General features: G+C 33.5%; 1 protein-coding gene across 1 annotated transcript; it reads left to right on the forward strand.

Moving 5' to 3' along the window:
- Window positions 1–7,055: 7,055 nt before the first annotated feature.
- Window positions 7,056–17,844, forward strand: LOC139502049 (uncharacterized). The gene is made up of 5 exons (XM_071291369.1): window positions 7,056–8,219; window positions 11,434–12,669; window positions 14,126–14,216; window positions 15,634–15,893; window positions 17,487–17,844. The coding sequence occupies exons 2-5, from the start codon at window positions 12,403–12,405 to the stop codon at window positions 17,520–17,522; spliced, it is 654 nt and encodes a 217-aa protein (XP_071147470.1). The 5' UTR covers window positions 7,056–8,219; window positions 11,434–12,402; the 3' UTR covers window positions 17,523–17,844.
- Window positions 17,845–26,014: the final 8,170 nt, after the last annotated feature.

The raw sequence follows: 26,014 nt of genomic DNA on the forward strand, positions 1-26,014 counted from the left end.
AGAGTGTGGCCATAAGTATTTGTCACTTGAGATTTTTAGCTGTTCATGTATATTGTAAATAAAACTATATTCTTAAAAAAAAAAATATTTTGGATTGATTTTTAGCATCCATGTACCAATAGAAGCAGTATTATCACAGGTTTATTTTTTGGCTATATTTTTTTATGTCTCATTTTCATTATTTTCTGTTCAGAAATTCGATATATATTCAACCAAATTAAATTATAAAAAAATATTTTATGTGTTCTCAAGGGAAAACAAAAACACATGGAAACGAACCTATTATCAAATAAACACATAATTATTTATACCATTCTACTTCTTTTAAGGTTACCCTTGCATTGTCAGTCTTATCAAACTTGCATGTACCTCCCAAATTTGGATTCTGTTCTCCAACTTCAGTTTGCCTCTACCAATGTTATGAAACTAATACACAATTAATGCATATATATGATACTACAAACAAACAAACATGAAGTTTGAATTTTTGGTGGGGTCGCTTTTACTGTTCTAGAGATATGCCCCTTTACAAAATTAAAAAAATGCTGAATTTTTGTTCCTTTCTTTAACACAAGTTTGCTTCATCCAAATGTTCTGAAACTTATATGCAATGCTTACTACAACAACACTCAGATCAAGTACAAATTTGGGTGGTGTCACTCTTTTCATTCTTTATATGCAAGCGGTTGCTCATCTGTGTCCCATGGACACATTACCTATTATGAACTAGTCTACATCTATATGCTTTTGAATGTCAATAATTGTTGATTTTCTGACAGAATTACTCTGATATTTAATTTCAGGCTGCAAGTACATTTGTACATGTACATTGCAAATGGAAGGAGTGATCTTGGAATGTTCAACTTTACTTGGAAACTATTGGCAAAGTTCTGACAGAATTTCATGAGAAGCCAGTATCATATTCTAGTCTTGCAACCAGAAACTATGCGTAAAGTGCTGAAACTTAAGAACAACATTCTACATGTATATATGCAATATGTGTTGCCACAATCCATTTAAGGAGCTAAGATCAACTAAAAATTGGAACTACATGTATATGCTTTAGTGCTGTCAAAATCCTTTAAAAAAATCCAATCAAAAGGACCTACTTCACCTATATATATTGCTACCTGTCCCAATGATGAATACAGATCATATATATGAGTCTTATAAAAAAAACAGTGAAGGAGAATAAAAATAATGAAAATATAGAGCTGATCAGCAACTGATTGTAAATGTACATGATGTATAAATGGCAACAATTCTTACATGTATACTAGTACATTGAAATTAATTATATTAATAATTTTTTTATAAATTTGATCTCATAGATATTAGAGGAATAAAATCAATCACGTTTCAAAAATTTGATTTAGTTGAGGCTTTTTTTTACGCCCGTTTTCGGGACATATTAAGGTATACCATTGACTGTCCGTCATCAACATGTCGGACATATACTCAAAAATAATAAATACTAAAAGGTACATGTAGTAGATAAACTATTGCGTGCAATAATTTACAATTCTGTCTAGCAATCCTCTTTTAATATGCTATATTGTGAAATAAATAGGTCATCTTCATGTATATTTGGTGTATGAAAAGATTATTAAATGTATTATAACAAATTAAAATATCAAATATGAGGATGTGATATGATTGTAAATGAGACACAAGCTAAGAGACCAAATAACACAGAAATAACTATACATGTAGGTCACCATATGGACTTCAACAATGAGTAAAACCTGTTCTGCATAGTTGGTTTTAAAGGCTTCGAAATGACAAATGAACAATTTAAAACATTTCAAATGAGAAAACTAATGGGTGATTTATGTAAAAAATAATGAATGAAAAACAAATATGTCTGTCTTGCAGGGTTTATCTGAACTTAACCTCATTTTCATGGACTTGTCTGTTTATTGAATTCTAAATATGTTTCAAAATATTTGGTTGATGGGATGATTGTTACAGAGTCCGACATAGGGTGCAGGCTCATTGGTTGATTATATTGTGAATAACTGAAGCCGGCCCCGCTTTGGCAGTCAGTCTCCACATTGCCACTGGAGAAATAAAATGACTAAGAAAAAAAATGGTATAAGAAAAAAAAATTGAATCACGATAATTTTCTGTTGATATGCACATCTACATAGTATGTCCTTATTATCTGAAAAGGTTTCATGAAATTCTGTTGTGCGGTTTGAGAGGAGTTGCAATGACAAACTGTTGCAGTAGTATATTGAAGCAAATAAGTTCAAAGGGGCCTTACTCCTAGAAAAAAAAATGTGTACATCAAAATAGTATGTCCTTATCTAAAAAGGTTTCATAAAATTGAATTGTGCGGTTTGAGAGGAGTTGCAAGGACAAACATGCAGTAGTATATTGAAGCAAATAAGTTCAAAGGGACATAACTTCTAGAACAAATTTGACTCGTAATTTCCTGTCGATTTGCACATCTACATAGTATGTCCTTATTATCTAAAAAGGTTTCATGAAATTTTGTTGGTCGGTTTGAGAGGAGTTGTGATGACAAGAAACAGGACAGATAGACTGGCTGATGGACGGACGGACGGACAGGTCAAAAACGTTATACCCTGCGCAACTTCGTTGCATAGGGTATAAAAATAGGAAGATGGGGTATCATTGTTTATGAGGCAACTCTTCACCAGAGACCAATTTACAGAGAAGATAACAATTATGTTCCCGTACGGACTTCAACAATTACTATAAACTGATATACCACATAGTCAAACAAATAAAAGTCCCAGAAATAACGTTTTTTTATATGATTGCACATAATGAAAATTTAATTTGCATACTGAATGATCACTGGCAAATATTTCAAGCATAATACGGATGAGAACATGCAGATAAGTATCAATTATGAAAGTTATGCAAAGTAAGAGGAGCTAGATATATGGACTGCCATAAGAAAATGAATGGACAATTATGCTTGGTGCATGTATAGGCAAAATTCCCGCTTTTTACCCTACGAGGCTTCGTATGTATATATCCAGCTGTTTGAACACCCTGTATAATCAAGGGATCATCTGTCAGATTAGTCATATTTCTATGTTAACCACACGATATGAAAATAAGCAGATGTGGTATGATTGCCAATGAAACAACTATCCACAAAATTCAATATTATAAATAAAAAAAACATTATCTCCTTTTATCATCACGCATAGATCGATGATTAGTTATGCATTTCTTTGCCACAGTAAGATCAAATCAGTGTTCACAAACAAAATTGTCATTCATATTTTTTGCCGCAATGACATCACTCAACTATATTTTTTTTAATCAAGAACTTTTTACCTTTTAAAAAAGCATGTCAAAAATTAAGATAGAAGTTAAAGTTTGCCAACATCCCCGGCTAATATAGTGTTCCTGTGTACTGGGCGTAGTTTTTAAATTACATTCCAAACTTTCCCTGAACCTAGTAGTATAGATTTTTTTATATATAAAGTCTTTAGTAGTGTTTGAGACTGTCCGGTACGCTGCGGGTGTATGTCCTAGCAAAATCCCGACATGGTGAAACATGGTTCTCCGCAAAGCATGCAGTATTGAGGAATTATATCATAGACCGATATATAAGGTCGGAATACTAGGCCAGTCCCGGTTACTTTTGACAGTGGTGTTTCCAGGGGGAGGGTTCCGGGGATTGGAACTCCCCTTTTTTGGACGATAGAATGGGGAAATATAGTTGGAACACCCTCTTTTTGTCCTGGGTTGGAAACCCCCTTTTAAAATGGCTGGATCCACCCCGATTGATCAATTTTCATCTTCATGAAAAGGCGGAAAACAGCAAATTATTGAAGTGTCGTTTTATTTCTGCAGGAAAACAAATAATCATTTTAGTGAAATAAGTTGCTGGATCCATTAGTCTATTTTAATAACAATCAGTGCTCTGATTCAATTATTTTAGTTTTAATGCTGATATTTTTTTTTTTTTTTAATATGAACTCGGTTGACATATTGATAGATACAACAGAAAATTGCAAATCAACAAAATAACAATTCAGCAAAATAAGTAATAGAAGAAAAGTATCATAAAAATAGAAAACATTGGCCCCGAGGTCTTAGATTATAGGACTTAGTCTAGTGTTCCGGAAATCATGGAATTGTGATACGAGAAAAAAATTCAAATGATTTTCGTGCAGGTAAACAAATCTTTAAATTAAAATGTTAGGTGTGCCTGTCAAGTATTAAGTCTGTTAGAAAATTGGCATGTTCAAATTTGTTTTTGGGAAAATAAAAAATATTCTATAATTATCAAAATTTTGCTGTGGAAAAATATGTCGCATACTCGGGAATAAACTCCAAAAAATACTTGGAAATAAAGATATTTCAAGTTTTAAATAGATTTATGACAGAAACAAACTGTTATAAAACGCCAAACGGATTATAGCTTGAAAATAAACCCGCCCGATGCTTTCAAAGCATACTATACGGGCAGAGACATATAGACACATATATGTCTCTGATACGGGCCACAAGTAAGTGGCGGATCCAGACCTTTTCCTAAAAGGAGGGGGGGGCGCTCTAGTCATGCTTCAATGATTCCCTATATAATCAAATTTTTCCCACGAAAGGGGGGCCGCCGTTTTGGGCTTTGCGAAGCGGCACCAAATACCGTCGACGTCATACATGTGACTTTGTCAGTATTTATATATTCTTTTTTTTTTTTAATGTTATATTCATGTATATTTCTGTCCTTTTTAACTTTTATGCGAAAAATGAAGAAAGCACTCTGAATTTCTGATCGAACATATTTCCTGTTTTGAAGAACGTTTTGTATCATTTCGACATTTGTTTACATCGTCAAGGGTGCTTTCATACACGCCCGCGTTCCAAGGTCGTCAAAGCTATTTTTGAGAAGACCCCTAAAAGCGACCGTTCCCAAGGCAGTCGTCGTAAGAAACATGCGTTAAAATATGCGCACTGTTAAAGGGCCGAGCCACCTTAACATGAATAAATGAGACATTTCAAGTTTACCTGAATAAGTCATACATGTACATGGAGAGTTGTCTCATCTTTTTTTATATATGTATACAGTCCGCCAAAAGTTAATAATAATACTTTATTCCAAAATTAAAGCAATACACCTTATAGGATACATACACATATTTTTCATGCGCCAATATAAGATTTTTTACAAGTGATAGATAATATATATAAATATAGAGGTGTACATGAAAGAAAATATGATGCATATAATATATAATAATACAAAATACAAAATACGAAATACCAGCGGAGAATGATATTATACTTACATTAACATGAGAACAAATATATTATATACTGCAATTAAATTGTAAGTTTTTCTGCTGATTTAAAAAAAATATAAGATAGATAACAGCTGGATAAGCTGCATGATTTTTCAACAATTGCCATTCTTAAATCGCCAAGATGTTACAGTGGTGGATCTGTGCAGTTGAGATTTCTGCCAATGACATCCCAGACATGTTTGATAGGGTTCATGCCTGGAGACACTTCTTGGTCTTCGTACTCGATTGCAATCCTTGTCGTGTGTGGTCTAGCATTGTCGTCTATGTAAAAGGGTCAAGACGCAATAGAGTGATTGTCAAAATGAGGGAATACAAGGTTTAAAAGCACCGAACCCCTGAATTTCTGTCTGTTCATGTTACTCAGAAGAATATGCATACCCAGCTTACAAAGTTATGAGAAACAATTTCATACTGTAACACCAATAGCACCAAATACAGTCGTTGCGAAAATGTTGTTTTGATCATAGGCAGCTCAATTTCCCCTCCAAACTTGTATTATTTTGTCTACTGGTCGTAACATAAACCGACTACTAGTATCATCTGATCAATGAATGTTTTGCCAGCTTCTCATGTTCAAACGTCAATGGTCATTAGCCCCACTGAAACCTGGTTATACGGTGTCTGGCTGTTAGAGAAGGTCTATTGACAACACGACGTGCTCTTATGTTGCCTCGAACTACTGTGGGAACTTTAACATGACCACCTGGAGGCTAAGCTGTGGGAGTCAATAGGTCGGCTTTGAAACAACGAATAAGCAGTCTTTAATCCCGACGGGTTGTTAAACGGGTCATCCGGACCTTAGTCTATTATTTCCAGATCCTGTGTCAAGTTGATGTTGTGAAAGTGTACCAATGACGGTGTTGTTCACATAAAACTAGTTACCTACGCTCCTAGAGCTGCCTCCGGCATTTGCCATGCCAATTACTTTTCGCAAATGTAAAAACAAAATTGCCAGTTATATTTAGGTGGTGCTTTACTTTTGGCGGACTATATAAATGAAATTGACACTTTACAAATTTGGTTCGTCAAACCGCTTGTCTTAATTACAAGCTCTAAAATTCACGTAGGCAGAATATGTTAAACTGAATACAGTAGAACATTTATTTTTTAAAACTACTGGAAAAAATTGAGAATGGGAATGGGGGATGCGTCAAAGAGACAACAACCCGACCATAGAGCAGACAACAGCTGAAGGCCACCAATGGGTCTTCAATGCAGTGAGAAACTCCCGCACCCGGAGGCGTCCTTCAGGTGGCCCCTAAACAAATGTGTATACTAGGTCAATGATTATGGACGTCATACTAAACTCCGAATTATACACAAGAAACTAGTAACATTAAGAATCATACAAGACTAACAAAGGCCAGAGGCTCCTAACTTGGGACAGGCGGAAAGATGTGGTGGGGTTAAATATGTTTTTTTTTATAGCTCTCAATTCTCCCCCTATACATGTACCTCTAGCCAATGTAGAAAAATTAAACGAAAAGAATACGCACAGTAAAACTCAGTTTAAGAGAATCCCGAGTCCGATGACATTGTCAGAAGAGGTAACAAAAGAAAATAAACAAAATGAATATGTTTTTAAATGAACTTCATGTATTATTGTTGTTCTTCGCAATATTATTTTAGTAAAACGTAAATCAAATACATTGTACATCTCTTTCAAAATGACAATAGTCTAAAACTTGTAAATAACAAGATATCCGTTTTCCGTCACCATGTCCGATTTGTTTTAATAAAACGTAGTTCGATACATGTACATGTATGTAACCAATGTAATAAGAGTCAACATATTTGTTGGTATTTAGGCGTCTGTTGTGTTTGAACAAAATATCATCAACACAAACTATGGAGAAATTGTTACTTGTTTTTAGTCTTTCAGTAATTTTTGGCCAAGCTTATTCGTGTTGTATGCCACAAAAACTTGAGGGACAGATTGGGATGTCAATTGGATTGAAAAATAATGGAACTCCGTGTGCCATGACGGTAAGTGCTGCTTTTTAATATATTAAAATGGATTTCTAGATATACTTCGATTAGACAGACATATGTCTCTGGTTCAATGTTGCGTTTGCTTTTTCTCTTATTTTGTTTTATTACGGACTTTACACTTTACAGTTTATGACATTGTTGAATGAAATACTCGATGAATTACTGCAAGCGATCTTGCGCTTAACCCTTATTTTGTTTACCAACAGGTTTAAGTACTAGTAATTTAAGATTGCTTTTATATAGAAACTGCGAGCATTCTTTGATACGTTATAATTTGTAACCTACTAATTGGTTTGTGTTGTTTGTGTTTTATTATACATGTCTCATGTAAAATCTTTCTATTACGTATCTTAAGTTTGTTTATTTTTATTTAGGAGGATTTGTTTCATTTGACATACCTTCGATTGTAATTGTTAAAATTGTCAACTTATTGTAAACGCTTGATATAATTCGCCGTTTAAGAATCTAATGCATCCTGGGTAATATTTTCAAAAGTGCACACCAGAACGTCGTGATTGGTTAAAAATGTCATAAACAATGAAAATTCAACCAATGACATGACGTTATTTTCATTTTGGGGTATGAGCAATGAAATTACCAATGATTCTTTAGATACTGAAACGGCCAATCAAGTCAGATCCTGACATACTGTGTTTCGCATAATAGACAAGTCTGTCTATTGATGTAGACTGTCTGTTGACTTCGTGATGTTGTTTGTCTGGTGTTTTTTCTCCATGGGTGGCTATCTTATTGACCCTCTACATCCTTTTATTCTATTGTTAATCTTCCTCCTTCTAAAAGACAATGCACTGAACGTAAAAATTGAACATTTAACAAAACAGAAAAAAATCCTTAAACATTTTACCTGAGGAAAATATGTTAAATTGTTACTGTAGTGATGCCTAGACTTAATAATTAGGTACAGGTAGTTAGGCTCTGTGGCACCGTTAAAGTCCACAATTCCTCTAAAGTCCACAACACCGCTAAAGTCCACAACAATTTTACGCTAAAGTCCACAACGCCGTTAAAGTCCACAAACTTTCCGCTAAAGTCCACAAAATGACCTCCGCTAAAGTCCACAAGAAAACACCGTTAAAGTCCACAATAACAAGTTCCGCTAAAGTCCACAAAAAAGCACCGTTAAAGTCCAAACATTTTTTTTTATTTAATCAAAAGATCAATTTTCTGTTTCTTACACCTGATATTATAAATCTAATTAAAAGCATGGACTTTTGTTCTTAGAAAGTATATCTTGTCAGCATAAATCATATTTATGATGAATGAAAAGATTAATATAGTATTTTTCTTTATCACCAAAAATTTGATCTTTGTGTTGTGATTTTTTATCAATCAAACAGACAACATTTCGGAAAAGTTATCTAGCTATTATACTCTTTTTATTCTTTAGAGAACATTTGTTCATCCACAAGAAACTCCAACATTATTTGTTCTTGCATTCTCTTTATGTATATGCTGGAGACATAACTTGGAGCCTTTATTTGACATTTAAATTTCCTTTGCAGATATCTATAAAACATAAGTAAGATGTTAATTCAGTGTCTGTAGGCTCCATAGCAGCCAGAACGGTCCGTAAATCTCAAAAATAGACTTTGAACCATCATGTTCTTGTTTGAAAGCAAAATAATGATAAAGAATACCATACATTCATGCATTTTGTGGTGCTCAGCAGATTTCCATCACTCATTGGTTTGCATGTTTGTTTTGTTTTCAAAAAGAAAAATGAATTTGTTTCCGAATGACAGATGAATTGAATAAATTATACGCGGATGTGGTTCTGTGTTGTGTATTATCCATGATGAGTACAAGTATATTTTTTTTCAACAATGTTACATGTATATATGTTCCAGACAATATGCGTATTTGAACCGTACGGGTACGGTCTGGACCATATAAGTATACATGAAGTATGCTCGTAACGTATGAGTATACTCGTACGGTTTAGTATACGAGGTCGACCATACATGTGCATTTGTCAAATTTATCAAGAGCCAGAAAATGAAATAAAAACTTTGATAAAATACAAAAGTGACGCTACGTTTTTTAGTATGAAATTAAGTTCAAATGCTCAAATTGCAATTGAAGTTATTGGAAGTACATACATGTACATGTATATTTTGGAAGATAAGTTTTTAGAACATTTAGAAACGTAACTTCAAAAACCGTCAGTAAAATATAATAGTCAGAAGTATTTGTCACCTACAATTTGTTGTTATATATATATATCATGAAAATCTACGTTTTTTTTCATAACAAATATTTAGGGACTAAATCATGTAAGATTTTAATCAAAATTAGTACCAATAGAAGCAGAACTCTCATAGGTTTATTTGTTTATTTGGTAATATATCTATTTTGAAGCGTTAATTATCAATTTCTGATGATTTAACACAAAGTTTTTATTTTATCCAAAAATTTGATTTGAACCAGGAGAAAAACAAAACTAACAGAAGAAAAGTATGAACAAATTTTAATAACCAATTATATAATTCAGAAAATTCTGCGCCTTCAACAAATGGTAATAGTGAAAATCCAGCTTTAAATGCCGTCAAATGTTAAAAAAAAATTCCATTCACTTGCCGATGTATTTGTTTGTTGAGAAATCCAGATCTGATAAACATATGTGTCTATGAGCATTGGAGGGTGTGGATATAGAATAAAGGCAGGGTGTGGTATAGAATAAAGGCGATAGGAACGTTCATCTTGCATTGAGCCCGAACACCAACAATTGTTAAACTATCATATAGCCATATTGATTGATAAAATGTACGTCACATCAAAGTTCACGGTATCGCTTTCAGAGTTAATTTCCTTTCTTTATTCTCTTTTAAAGATACTTTTTTTAGCATTTTGAAAAGGCTAGATGGAAGACTAGTATAAAGTTTTAAGCTGAAACTTTACGAATTATATAATATCAAAGAACGTTTCTGTTCTTTTCAATACAATTTTATTGGTTACTGTAGAACAGACTTAGCGTTTTGTGAGTTTATACATATTAATCTTGTGAGTTATTTTACATGTGGTTAAAACACTTTACCAAGATAAAAAAACTAGTTTATGCATATTTTTAAGGCCCATTTATTGGCATCGGTTTTCCCGTTTGAATGGTTTTACACTTGTAAATTTTGGGGACCTTTATAGCTTGCTGTTCAGTCATGGTGAGTCAAGGTTCCGTGTTGAAGGTTGTACCTTGACCTATAATGGTTTACTTTTATAAATTTTAACTTGGATGAAGAGTTGTCTCGTTGGCACTCATACCACATCTTCCTATATCGATCAAATCAGGTTTTATTGTGACATTTTCATAGACACCCATTCAACGCATCAATATCCGATACTAATCGATAAAAATATAATTTAAAGCTTAAAATATTTTCTTTTTTATTTAGAATTTATCATATTGGCTTCATTTTTCCGTTCTGAAAATCATAACACATTATTTTTCGTTGTTTTCTATAACGAACACCGAAATTAATAACCTTAAACGTTTGTTAAGTTTTCCGACAGGAAACCTTTGTGAATTCATAAACTTACTTTTGTTTATGATATACAAGATTGTTGCCTGAATGAATGCCGTTCAAAGGTTATAGATTAGGAGGCACGTTTGCTTTGTACATTAATTATGTAAAAAAGTGATTATATGCAAAGAGTAAGAGAAAAAAAAGTACTTGTAGAATGCAGTAATAATAACTAACGAATTTACAAACTTTTTAGAAATTATGTCCAAATTGGCCATCATCATCATAATACAAAGATCAAAGTTAATGGAACAAAATCATATATAGATACTGTCCTTTTTCCATGTATCAAACTGATAAAAAAAATACTACCGAGAAGAAAGGCCCATGCTTTGTATTGTACGAACGGGATAAAAATAACGAATAATATATTTTTAACAATAAAAAAAAATGGTGTGGACTTTAACGGTGCTTTTTTGTGGACTTTAGCGGAACTTGTTATTGTGGACTTTAACGGTGTTTTCTTGTGGACTTTAGCGGAGGTCATTTTGTGGACTTTAGCGGAAAGTTTGTGGACTTTAACGGCGTTGTGGACTTTAGCGTAAAATTGTTGTGGACTTTAGCGGTGTTGTGGACTTTAGAGGAATTGTGGACTTTAACGGTGTCACAAGGCTCATCAAATATACTAACCTGCATTACAATAACTGGAAGAATTCAGTGCCCTTTAGCGGCCTATAGCCTATCGAGGCTAATATGGCAATCGGAGATTAGACGGAGATCAGCGCAATATAACGACTGACATTATTTGAGTTAGCATTCCATGTGTTAAAAACTGCAATTTGATAAGGGACCCTTATGGAAAAGAAACTGCTAACCCTTCCGACACACCTGAAATCATGCCGATTCTTTTTGTTGTTTTTGTTACTCGATCTTTTATTTTCTGGGTTTAATGTTTAACTTTCGTCGTTATTTCACGTCACAATTAATGATGTCTGATTTATACGACTTATGATTATTTTTGCCCTTTGGCTCTTACCTCCTTTTTTTGTTCAAAAAGAAGGCTTATATTGAACTACACAATTTGTTTTTAATATGAACATAAGGGTATGAGTACAAAGTGTGGACTAGGGTATAGATGCAACTTCCCGCTCATTTCTTTTAAACTACAGTCGACTCCTCGCATTGCACCGGAATACATTTGTCCATTCGGCACCAAATAACCTTGGATATCAAGAGGCAAAAGATGAACCAGGATTCAAATCCTACGCATACAAAATATAGTCACTATACGAACAAAAAGAAATTTAAATTTAAAAGAGATCTGGTGCGTATTGTCTGAGGAACACTGAAAAATGATATTCCCTTTTCCGACCACATTATATCGGAAAACATTCGGGACGAATATATATATTATAATTCACAGATGATATTGGATATGTTTCTTATGTCGTAACAACAATACCCTTCCCTTTTCACGAATGTGACCTACCGAATAAGACTACTAGTATTTACCGGATTTGTAATGACATAAGCAACACGACGGGTGCCACATGTGGAGCAGGATCTGCTTACCCTTCCGGAGCACCTGATATCACCCTCAGTTTTTAATAGGGTTCGTGTATCTAAGTCTTTAGTTTTATATGTTGTGTCTTCTGTACTGTTGTTTGTCTGTTTGTCTTTTTAATTTTAACCATTGCGTTGTCAGTTTAATTTCGATCTATTTGTTTGACTTTCCCTCTGGTATCTTTCGTCTCTCTTTTAAACATAAAATAATTTTGAATTTTCATTTGCAGGCATTTTATGATAAGTGGGCAATGGATACTTCTATAGGAAGGGGCTACCTTTCTGGAACACTGTACTACGGCCGATATCCAACTCACCAAGAGGTTTTTCAGGATTACAATCTGGTATGTCAATGTGATATTTATAGATTATCGTTGATCATCTCAACGAAATTAATTTTCTCGCTTAAGTCGGTACGGCGAAGGTGAGAAAAGCAATCGAGTTGAGAGGACGAATGATAATCTGTGTATCACTATTTTACCTATGACGACGTTGTCAATTTCATGTCAATTTCATTAGCAACGCAACGTGTCCCCTTAGTTTTTAGCGATATTTTTTGATATCACTCGACTCCGCTGAAAAAGGAAATTATTAGTTAGCAAGACAAAATGAAACTTGTGTAAAATAGCGATAATTAATATATTAGAACTTAATGCGACTTTTATAAACGTGAGATTAGCTTACTATCATTATAAAACCTGGTTTCATCCACCATTTCCTACATGAGAAAATGCCTATAAATAGTCTGGAATATGACAGTCGTTATCCATTCGTTTGATGTGTTTGAGATTTTTCTTTTGCCATTTTGATAAGGGACTATTCGTTTTGAATTTTTATTGTATTTCCAATAGTATTTTTGTTATTCTACTTTTTGGGCTTGATAAAAAATTGAAGTTTGACATGAGTTTTGCTTTCTGCAAGAGGTCTCTCTGTGACTTTTAGATGAAGCACAGCAATTATTGTTCTAAATTCTTGCACTTTTATTGATAAGTAGAGGTAACAGTAGTATACCGCTGTTCGAAATTCATAAATCGATTGAGAAAAAGCAAATCCGGGTTACAAACTAATACTGAGGGTAACACATCAAATATAAGAGGAGAACAACGACACAACACTAAAAAGCAATAAACGAACTATAATATAACAATGGCCATTTTCCTGATTTGAACAGGACATTTTAGGAAAAAATGGTGGGTTGAACTTGGTTTTATGGCTAGCCAAACCTCCTGCTATTATGGCAATGTTAAATATAACATCAAAATGACAACATTACATGACAGGATAAATCGGAGAACATACAGTACAGAGAAACACACACATACTAGTTATCAAAAGGTACCAGGCTTATAATTTAATGCGCGCGATTTGTCTACATAAGACTCATCTGTAATGCTCACATCAAAAAAGTTCGAAAGCCAAAATAAGTAAAAATTTAAAGGGCATTAAGGACCAAAAGTTTCAAAAAGTTGTGCCAAATACGGCTAAGGTTATCTGCCGTGGATAAGAAAATCCTTATTATTTAGAATAATTCATACTTCAAACAGTAAATTTATAGAAATTTATAATAGATATATTAAACATGTTAACTACAGAATAAAATCGAATATACAAAAGAACCTAAATTAGCAAATCAAAAAGGCACAAAACGTATTATAAGTAAGCCGAAGAGATCGACGCACAAAGTGACGTCACTTAGGAATTTCTAAAAAAAAAAATATATAACTATACATATTAAAACTATATATATATATATGTGCAATTTGTTTTGCCATGAACCAATCCATGTGTTTCCCATTTTAGGGAAAACAATATGAGCTTTCATATGGAAGGTGCACTGTTAGCCCATTACTATTTGACATTAAACCCGTAGGAGGAAAGTTTTGTATGTCACGTAAGTACAACATGGACATTTGTCACATGTATCACCTTTCTGAATATTTATTTGTATAAAACAAGAATGTGTCCATAGTACACGGATGCCCCACTCGCACTATCATTATACATGTTCAGGGGTCAATACTTTTATTTGGCATTAAAATTAGAAAGATCATATCATAGGGAACATGTGTTTCAAGTTGGTTGGACTCCAACTTCACCTAAAACTACCTTGACTAAAAACTTTTACCTGAAGCGGGACGAATGGACGTACGGACGAACGAATAGATGAACGGACGGACGAACGAACGGACGCACAGACCAGAAAAAATAATGCCCTTCTACTATCGTAGGTGGTGCATAAAAAAAGTGAATAAATATACACTCAGTCTCAGTCTGTATCAAATTGTCGAACTTATTTGTATACAGGCTAAGAAAATGTAAAATGTTTGGCTGAGTTGAGCATTTATATTTAGATTCGAATAGACTACATGTTCAATTTTAGGTTTTGAGAAAATGTATGATATGTACTGCAACTTTTGCAATTGTTTAAAATTTAATATTTTGCAAATATCAATGCAATAGCCCCACAAGTATAAAACAACAGTTGGCAGTGCAACTATCGAAATCGTCAAAACCTAGCTCTATTGGTCATTGTAGCTGAAAACCTTGGAACTCTCGGCTGACATCCCTATTATATCCCCGTCATCATATAAGTTGAAACAATAAACTTTAAGATACCAAAGGATAGATTAAAGGTATTTGTGGTAGAAAAGGAACGGAAATACAATGAACGAACAAAAATGGATGAAAAGGCAAAACAAAGATGAACATCAGATACTTTACTATGAGTATAAATAAAGACAACAGAAGTATGCCACTGTTTGAAATTCATAAATCGATTGAGAAAAAAAACAAATCCGGGTTACAAACTAAAACTAAGGGAAACGCATCAAATATAAGAGGAGAACATCGACACAACAGAAACACAACATTAAAATGTAACGCACACAGAAACGAACTATTATATAACAATGGCCATTTTTCTGACTTGATACAGGACATTTTAAGAAGAACAAAATGGTGGGTTGAACCTGGTTTTGTGGCATGCCAACCTCCCGCTTTTATGTCAATGTTAAATATAACATTACAATGACCACATTACATGACAGGACTACAATACAAATAATGGGAAAACATAAAGGACAGAGAAACACACGAATAAAAGCTAACAAAAGGTACCAGATTTAAAATTTAATAAATATTTTCTGGTGTATAATAGCAGCAGCAGTTTTGTTTTATGTTTTTACTATTTTTTTTACTTTTTATTTACGCAATTTTGATATTTTTCTAGTAATCATCCGATCATGCCGATAATGAATCCAGATTTCTAAAATATTTTAACTCAAAATGATGTTATTTCTATTTTTCAGCTTCTGATAAAATAATGGCGAGCTATAAAGGTTTACCTAATGACACGATTGATTTTGACATGTATCTGATTCAATTTCCTGGTGGCCAAATGACTATGTCATTGACGACAAAAGACTGCGCCCCATTATCTGAAAGTATCCATACAACAGAAGGTGTCTTTAATATGGGATTCATGGGACTCACAGAAGGCATTACAGACCCCTCAGTTTTCGAAATGCCTCAGGTTTGTAAAGATCTTCAGCCATCGAGGAAAAAGAGAGTAAGTATTATTCAAACCCCAATCTGGATTGTTTTATATAGTAAGAAGTGGTATTGTTGCAAAAAAATCATTTTATAAATATCATACGTCCGAATCGCTTTTCTGGATTTCCCTTTAGTTTGTGTAGTTTCCCTTTTACTTTTATTTCAGTTTTAGCGGTAATCAGCCCTCTTTTGTTAATATTCGAACTTCTGCACAATGCTTCTCATACGTTAATGTTTGTCACAATCAATTTGCAGATCGAGAATTCTGTAAGAGGGATATTCCTATATATAGACGAAACGCGCGTCTGGCGTACTAAATTATAATCCTGGTACCTTTGATAACTATCTAATCATGTAAAATACAAAATACAAATAGCTAGAAAACTATTGGCAACAGAAACTCACATCAAAATATGAAATCAATCCAAGTGAATGACATTTGTAACTTCGCTATAAATATGGATGAATAAGCGATAAAATTGCAAATGGAAATGGGAAAAATGTCAAAAAGACAACAACCCGACCAAAGAGCAGATAACAACCGAAGGCCACCAATTGGTGTTCAACGCAGAGATAAAATCCCTAATAGTATAAATAGAACTGACTTTAAATAAGATTGAATAGGGTAATGTCTTGAATTGGTTGATGGTGGATAAAATGAGATAATATGGACGAATAACGATTGATGGTGATGGGTTCAATTGGTTAAAGTAACTAAAGGGTCTTTTATGTGTCTCTTTTACAACATAGTCATACATTCCGCACAGAAGAACAGACTCACTTTTTAGCATAGGTTCTACTGTTTGATGTGAAAAATGCAAGGAAACATTATATTTGTATAAAAAAAAAAATGTTTTAAATCAGAAATAAATAATTTTTTTAAGATTGGTAAGAAAGTTAATTCATAATTAATGAAAAAAGATTTAAACCCTCGTTGATTTAGTTAATTATTTGAAAGGCGACTTTACTTTAAATGATGCATTTTGAGTTTCGTATTTGACTTTCCATACCGACATTTCAAACTTCTGTAAATAAAACCACCATTGTAAGAATCTATTGTTTTCACTTCCTGTATACTGCAATCCGGATACGTATCAATGAGTACGACATTTCAATCGAAACAATATCTTGACAAAAAGAAAATGAAATAAATGTTTCTTCTTGATTATTGCAATAAAAAAGAGATAACAGAACAAAAATAGACAAACCTTAAAAAAAAGTCGCAAGAAGTTCACTTGTCATGAAATTAGCATTTGCATGAAGCAATAGACGTAGAGCAAAAACTTACGTTCGATTGAGGGAAACACTTTTCACCTTTTTTCCGTGCCTGGGGGAGATATAAAGATTTTTTTAATAACACATGGGATAGTCTCAACCAATCAAATACTGTTTAAATTATCAATATGTATAAACAGTGAAATAAAATCATTTGTTGATCTTGCAGAACACCGAACATCTTTCTCAGATACCGTGTATTGTTTGTCGCAACTAAAGGCCGGGTACTATGGATTATGTTTTATAAATAGTAGAAACTAAAAGACACATACATGTAAGTTGGGACATTTTATTGTACTCTTTTACTGAAATATTAATTTGCATTTTTTTACAGGAAGTAGGAAAAGTGCCATTCATTCCTGCTATCTGACGTCAGACGACCTGGCTTATACAACTTTAGAACAATCCTGCTATCTGACGTCAGAACGACCTGGCTTATACAACTTTAGAAAAATCCTGCTATCTGACGTCAGAACGACCTGGCTTATACAACTTTAGAAAAATCCTGCTATCTGACGTCAGAACGACCTGGCTTATACAACTTAAGAGAAATCCTTCTATCTGACGTCAGAACGACCTGGCTTATACAACCTTAGAGAAATCCTGATGTCAGAAGACCTGGCTTATAAAACTTTAGAGAAATCCTTCTATCTGATGTCAGAAGAAAACGACCTGGCTTATACAACTTTAGAGAAATCCTTACTTTTTTCAAGTGTTTCAAACAAAATCTCTACCCTTTTCTAGTTTTAGAAAAATGAACACTTCGTAATTGCAAATAAACACTTTACCGGTTTGTTCATCTCTAAATAAAAAAATTACAGCTTTGTATTTCTTTTCATATTCTAATGAATAATTATCTTTAAATTGATATATCGCAAATTATATTTAGTGATACTTTGATATCAACACAGACACGTGGAGACATCAAATATTCGATATATTATATATTAGAAAAAAAACCAAAGAAATATCCATCAGTGTTACACACTGGTATTTGACTTCCAATATATATGTCATAAACACACAGGTCGTATGTTAGCCTGTATATAGTTGTGTGTGTGTGACATCCGAGGCCGTTATTACTGACCGAGGACATATAACAGGATCATTATAAAAACACCCATTTCTTAATACATTTATTAACCAACTGAACAAAAATGTATGTATGGCTGCCAACTTGATGTACTCTCCTTCTCTTTTAATGAAAGTTTAGTTTGAAAAATAATAATTTGTACTTCACCGTGATAAAGCTTTAAATATACCAAATATCCAAGATATCAAGTTGAAAGAAGTTATCTGTTGAAAAACAGGATGAACAGTGATCCCTTTATATGGTTCTTTAATGCTGGTTACTGGTTACTAAATTAAATAAAATACAAAAAAGGTATTATACTCTTTAAAACTTGATTTTATTAACTTTATTAAAAACCCTAACTGGGCTTAATACAGACAAACTGGGCATTAATACAGGGCCATTACAGAAAAACAGGACCATTACAGAAAAACAGGGCCATTACAGGAAAACAAGGCCATTACAGGAAAAAACAGGGCCATTACAGAAAACAAGGGCCATTACAGAAAATATGGAATTTTTAATAAACAGTCATTTTTGGCAATAATGTACTTAGTTGGTTATTAATGATTGGTAATGATGAAAACTAACATCAACTTCACAACAAATAAAGATCAAGAGGAAGAAAGAGTGATTCGTTTAAAGAGGAATAACTCTTGCTTTTTTTTAACTGATAAATAAATCACTGCAGATTTACATGGTAACCGGTCATAAATATACAGCAACATATCTAGTATGTATGTATATACATGACCCTAATGAGATTCTCTACTAATTTGAAAGAACATGATTACAAATTGAAATATTGAATTGTAATTCCTCATTAGACATCACAGATATAAACTAATGAGTTATGGAGGTTTAGATATTATACAAATTGCATGGGAAAACTGTGGAAAATTGTTTTAGAATATTTTTTGTTGCTGTAGTATAAAGAGGACATATGAACATGAACTGGATTTCGTAATATGCATTGTTTACAGTCTTTCACAGTCGGGATAGACAACGAATTATTCGTGCAAATGAAAAACAGGTCATACCATAGGGCTAAACTTTTTCATTGTATGTCTAATTTAAAATAATTTAATTTTGGATGTAACGTGTCTTCTGATTGGCTGACGTTATTTTGTTATGAGCCCATAGACATAATTTAGTCATGTGACCGCGACGTCATCAACGTTTTTTCATGGTTTTCTACGGTTTAAAATGGAATTTAGAATTAAATTATAAGAAATGACTGTAATATTTTTTCTGTCTATTCGAAATAACATAAAAAATGTGGTGCACACTGTTAAATAACCCGCTACGCGCGTTATTCAGTGTGCACCAGACTTTTTATGTTATTTCTTCATAGACAGAAAAAATATTACTGTCATTCCTTAAAGGGACGATAGATACCAGAGGGACATTCAAAGTCATAAATCGAAAATAAACTGACAACTATTGCTAAAAAAAAAAGAGAGACAAACTGCAGAACAATAGTACACAAAACATAACATAGAAAAATAAAGACTACAGCTGTAAGCAACACGAACCCTATCAAAACTTGGTGGGTAATTTCAGGTTCTCGAGATGGGTAAACAAATCTGCTCCACATGTTGCATCCGTCGTGTTGCTAATGTTAGTATCTATCATCTGTAAAACGGATATTCAATAACGGCTCACCAACTCGTTATGGCGTCCGTAAATTCACGAAGGTTTGATTCCAAATAATCTTATTTTTGAATATTGAGCAATCGTGAGGACAAGCCTACATACAAACTACGGCAGGAAACCTGATCATTATTGTACACAATGACAATTTTAAATCAGAGATTGCGAACTTGAATAGATTACAATCTCTTATATATCAATCATATGTTTGCCGCTTGGCGTATCAGGTGACACATTAATTCATGACGTTTGCCTTAAAAAATAAAACAACATAATATGTGTGCCTGATCATTATTTAAAAAATTATACTGTATTCTCATGCTGCAATTTCAGAGTATTAAAATTTTCGCAAGGTGATAGAATTGAAAGTAAGAAAGTCAATGTAACCAATAGCGAATGATTCAACAATGTATGTAATACCATAAAATTTTGAGAATGTAGCTTAGTTATATGTAATGATGATGTCCAGCAGCAGATTAATATGCATATATTATAAAGGACGAAAACATTTCACTTTAATATGAAAAGGTACCCTGCTTTGTACAGACCGACACAGTAAGTCGGATTTTTAACATGCTAGCTCACAAGGTACATGTAACACTCCGCAAACAGATATGTCACTTTAATATCCAGACAAATTATTCTCACTCCGAGTCGACAAGGCTTTTCACTTTCTCATTAACATTATAGTCGTGTCCTTAGCGGAGAATCACCAGATAACAATTTCATTGGTTTGGCCAGGCCGGGATTCAACGAGGTGGTATATATACATGACATTGCAAAATCAATTTTTTATTCAAATTAGCCTATTAAATGACTTTCAAAAAGGGTCACTTTCCGGTTAATCATTAAAAATGTATAAGTATTTACATACGGTACATGGAAATAAAAATGTCACGTATTTGTCCAGAACTAAATTTTGAAAAAAATATCTACCTTTTTCTCCATCACGAACAGTTATAAAATTATGTCTAGGTGTATCATCTTCGCTAGCCAAGGGTTACGAGGAGGGAACTGCATGGACCTTGGATAGCGAAGATGAGGTGTATAAGGTTCGTCACATTAACCGACAATGTATTTATATTGACCAAAACTAATCATATGGTACGTTTTCTATTATTAACAATGTCTTTTTAAAAATGCCTAGTGTGGCGTGGTCAATTACATCTAAGATTTAATGGTCAGTTCTTAATCAGTTTAATGATATTTCATCTTGATTAATGTGACACTTTATAAGATACATGAGTTGCACAGTTGAACTGCAATAGCATTTACAAGTTTATCCAAATAATATAAGATCATTAATCAAGGTCTAATCTAAATTAAGAACAAATGTTTATAGCTCGATCTTGTGAGAAACTTTATATTGGTCAGTCGTTTTAAAGAGTTTGAAATAATAAGTTGCATTATATTTGAGAATAATTACATTAGATGTATGTTTCATTATAATACGTTATTCTGATTGGCTAACTGCACATCACGTGCTATTCCTGAAACAATTGTATGAGACAATAACATTTATCATTCACGATGACACGAGGTCCCACAATTAAGTGCACAGGTAAATTATATAAAGACTTGATAAAAAAACGTGTTTTCATGATTCTAGCTAAAAAAAATGTAATTATAAGTATTGAATGCTTCTTTTTGTAACTTTATAGGGTTGTAAAACAGGGGCGTAGCTTGGGTCTTATATATAGTGAGGCAATTCGCCGAGCGAAGCGAGGCGAAAAAATTTGAGCCGAGCGGAGCGAGGCGAACATTTTTTTAGGGGTGTTTGAGGGCCTGAAACGCGTTTTCCTGGATTTAAATGTATGATTTGTGATCACAACCTAATGCCATATCGCCATATCGCAACATATCTATATGAGGAAAGATAGTCTTGATACAACACTGTCTTTTGGGATGACAAGTACTAAATATTAAATAAATAGTGTATTCGTCTCGAAAGTATACCTCTTATGCATTGTATGGGATTCTCTTTTCACATGTAAATAATATGACAGTGTACTATTTTTTGCAATTTTAATAAGTTAACACCTGTGTACAAGTACATGTAGTTATCAAATTATCATTAATGTTAGAAATGTAATGGTCCAAGGCGACGTTTTTTGGTTTCATCAAATTTTCTCATAATCTTCTCTCTACAAACGGTGATATCTCTATGTATGAAGAGACTAGCCAGTCCAGAAAGTCGGTCTTCGGTCATCGTAGATCTGCTCCAATGTTTTAATCGTCTCATCGCAGAGAAAGACCTCTCACAGGGCACGGATCCTACAGGCATTGTGAGCAGCACTCTAAATACTGCATGAACATAAAGTCATTGGGATAATAATTGGGGTCTGCAAGTTGAATTGTCGTTTCCAAAGACTGATTACCGGTATCTTTATCTCTGTTTTGGAGTCCGGAACAGAACATTTTCCACCGTTCAAGTTCTCTAACAAACCCTGGAGAGTCTGGCATATCCTCCTCATATCTGACTTGGATATCGGCAATTTCCTCCTCAGTTATGTTCTGAAGGCGACATGGCAGCAACTGAAACGCCAAGAAAGATGGGCGTGTTTGTTCAGGAAATCGTTCATTCCACTCATTCAAACAGTGATCGACAAACGGAAAGTATGCGTTCACTCTATAATAGCCGTGTACCGAATCGTCGGAAAATGCAGCATTAGCCCGATGACGCATTCGCCCAACTGTTATTGGTTTACCGAGCTCGATGTCTATGCTCTCGGCGATCGCAGCTGCTTTCATCCATATACATCTGTTGAACACTTCGTCCGACCTTTGAGCAGCAACTACCTTTTTACATATCTGAGCACCTGTGAAGGCCTTGAACACATCACATTTTGCATTCTGCAATGCAAGACTTAAGGGCTTTGTATAACTTAAAATATGATGGGCAATTACTATTGCAACAACAAAAGTGCTCTTCTCCATCATATGTATAAATGCAGTGGCTTTTGTGCGAGCTTCGGTTGCCGTACTCTCCTTTCTTACATCTTCAAGAGATGCAAGAACTGCCTTGTATTTAGCCAAAATAACGGACAGTGTGTCAACTCTAGCAGACCATCTTGTTTCACACAATTTCGGAAGCAAACTCTTGGAAAAGGCATTTGCAATATTGATGTTACTCTCAACTTTTTCGTCATCGGTATCCCCTACTAAATTATCAACTTGTTTTGCATCGGGCAAGTGTCGCTTAAGAATTGCGGTTCTCTTTGCACTGCCACCAAGGAACCACGTTAATTGATTAACATCATCAAATACGGTTCAAAAAATCATATCAACACTTCTACATGATGACGAAATAACCAAAAATACCGTGACAATTTAAAGATCTACGATCTATACACAATAAATCGGATATAATGCTGTCATGATACTAAAGAACTATTATATATTAATTTACCCGGATCCATATTATCCGTGGATTCTGCAGTGACTGTTTCTTTTTTTAATAAGATATTTGTCCATGATTTCCAATTTTGGATCGTCAACAACTTTTTACAAATTTATAATACCAATGACGGGCGACAATGTATGTTTCCGTAAAAAAGCTTCACAGAAAAAGACGATGATCTAGTATTTTCTTATTTGAAATAAAACTAAGTGTCAAGTACATGAAAATATTTCATATTTTTTTTTTTGCCAAAAAAAACTAGTGAGGCAGTTGCCTCATTGCCTCAATGGAAGCTACGCCACTGCCTTGCAGGTTCTGTTCTCCTACCAATCTGCTGGTATTTTCAAAATGGCTGCGGGGGACGCGGCCTGACAAATTATTTTAATATTGTGTCAGAATAAATATTCCTGATTTTGCTTCGTTAATATTATAGACAAATATGCTACAAACGGTTTAAAGATGTTACTCTAAATCAAATAATTGAAATATAATTACCTTTCTGTGTGTAATTGCGTGAATTGATTTTCTCTCGTTTATCTTCTCGCTCTTGCTCACTTGATGAATATGCATAGGTGGTATTCATCCGCGACAATAATATTTCGGTATATCATTGATATTGAAGATCGTTTGATTGATATACGAATATTTCTAACGACAAAACATTTTCATGTTATTAATTTGCATTAAAAAAAAATCTGAGTATCCATTGAAAACATGAATATAAAAGAAGAGACAAGGAATTTTATTCTGCACTATAATGTTCGCGGGTTCATAATGTCGGTTATTATCCCAACACTAATTATATATGCATCTCTTTGATCTTTGAAGATCTTTGAAAAGTAGGCGATGGCAATACACCCGAGGCCCCTCAGGGGCCTCTGATGTAAAAATTAAATAATAAAAAAGTATTACAAATAGTATCAACAGGTCAAATAAACAAGAAAGTGCGATTTGAGAGTACTCGCAGTTATTGACGACTAGTTGAAAGCCAAACACAATTAATAATAAAAATGCTTGCATCAGAAACTATACACGAATAAAACACAGCCCAGGGATTAAGTATTTTAACTTCACGGACAGTCAAAGAAGACATGTTTAGGGGCCAGCTGAAGGACGCCTCCGGGTGCGAGAATTTCTCGCTTCATTGAAGACCTGTTGGTGACCTTCTGCTGTTGTATGTTCTATGGTCGGATTGTTGTCTCTTTGACACATTCCCTATTTCCATTCTCAATTTTATGACTTGTGCAATGCCAAAAATAAATGTATCGATATGCAGAAGAATAGTTAGAGGTTACCCTCTTTATAGATACCAAAAAAAAAATGAACGTGGGTGTGTCTTTATATATCCCGTTTGAAGAGAATACAAATTGAGTTATGTTTAATTTGCTGATGACAAAATCGATATAAGTGCCAACGTAAATTATATTCAAAGATCTAATTACAACATTGGTAAGATAACCTTTACTAATAAGTTTGTTTAAAGGTTCGATGAATTTACACGGATCACAAAGTGATTTCCGCGCTTTAAGTACAATATTACCGTAAAATTTAGGATTTGAAATACTGTTTTTTTTTTTCTATTTCTACAGGTACAACCATATTTACTAATCAAATCTTTGTATCTATGAAAGAATTTAGTAAAATTTTAAAGTAATTTATGGTAAGCAAATCCCTGACTTAATAATTTGCCAATGATGCATTGATTATGTTCCTTTAAATCTATGACATCACTACACAAACGGGCTTAACGAACGAGTTAATATATATAAATTATATATAAAATATGCAAACTGCATTGTAAGCACTTCTATCCTTTTTTATGTTTTGCATAAAAATCACGATGAATATTCACATTTGAAATATCTTTTAGTTCTGATTTCTAAAAGAACCGCAAACTTACATAAAATATAACCCTAACTCCTGATAAGAAACTAGAGCAATACCAATACAATGTAATCAATTGTGTGATGTGTGTATAACCCCGTGAAATTGCGGCATAAGTCCGTGAACTTCGGCACGGGTTACATTAAAGTCTGTAGGTCTATAATCGACACTTTGGCTGCTTTAAACGCAAGACCGTATAAAATATATACAAATTTATTCACACAAGTTTACAGTTCGAAAGCTAGGGGAAGACTGCCCCAGCAACAGTTTACAAAACATGAATTAATTCAAAGATAAGGGTATTAAAACATGAAAAGGTTCTTATAAAATATAAATATACTTGTCCAATGTTATGTAATAATAATAGGATTATTGTCCTCCGGCTAAACTTTATAAAATAGCGATAATTGCTTTTGTAGTTCAAGTGTTAGATATATGTATTAATTTCTCTCACACTCTTGACAGCCATCGGATTAAGTTGTAAAATAGTAAATCTATAATCTCTTTGGATATTTGAAATAAGAAACATTATATTTAAGAATGAAACAAGAAATATTCAACTTGAAACTAAAATGGGAAATAATCAATTTAAAACGAGAGTTCATATAAATATTCAATTCAAAACGAGAGTTCATATGAATATTCAATTCAAAACGAGAGTTCATATAAAGCACTTTGCGAATTATTGCAAAAGTTCCTGAAGTCACTTTTCTTCCGGTTATATGTGTGTAGTTTCTTTCCTGAAAATATTGTTTGATTGATATATTTATCAATTAAACTATTAGTTATGGATTTAGTTCTCAGATGCTCATTGGTTGTAAATAAACTCATCATAGATTCCAGGTTTGAAATT

Source organism: Mytilus edulis, chromosome 13 (assembly GCF_963676685.1).
Source record: "Mytilus edulis chromosome 13, xbMytEdul2.2, whole genome shotgun sequence".
NCBI classification, from domain to species: domain Eukaryota; kingdom Metazoa; phylum Mollusca; class Bivalvia; order Mytilida; family Mytilidae; genus Mytilus; species Mytilus edulis.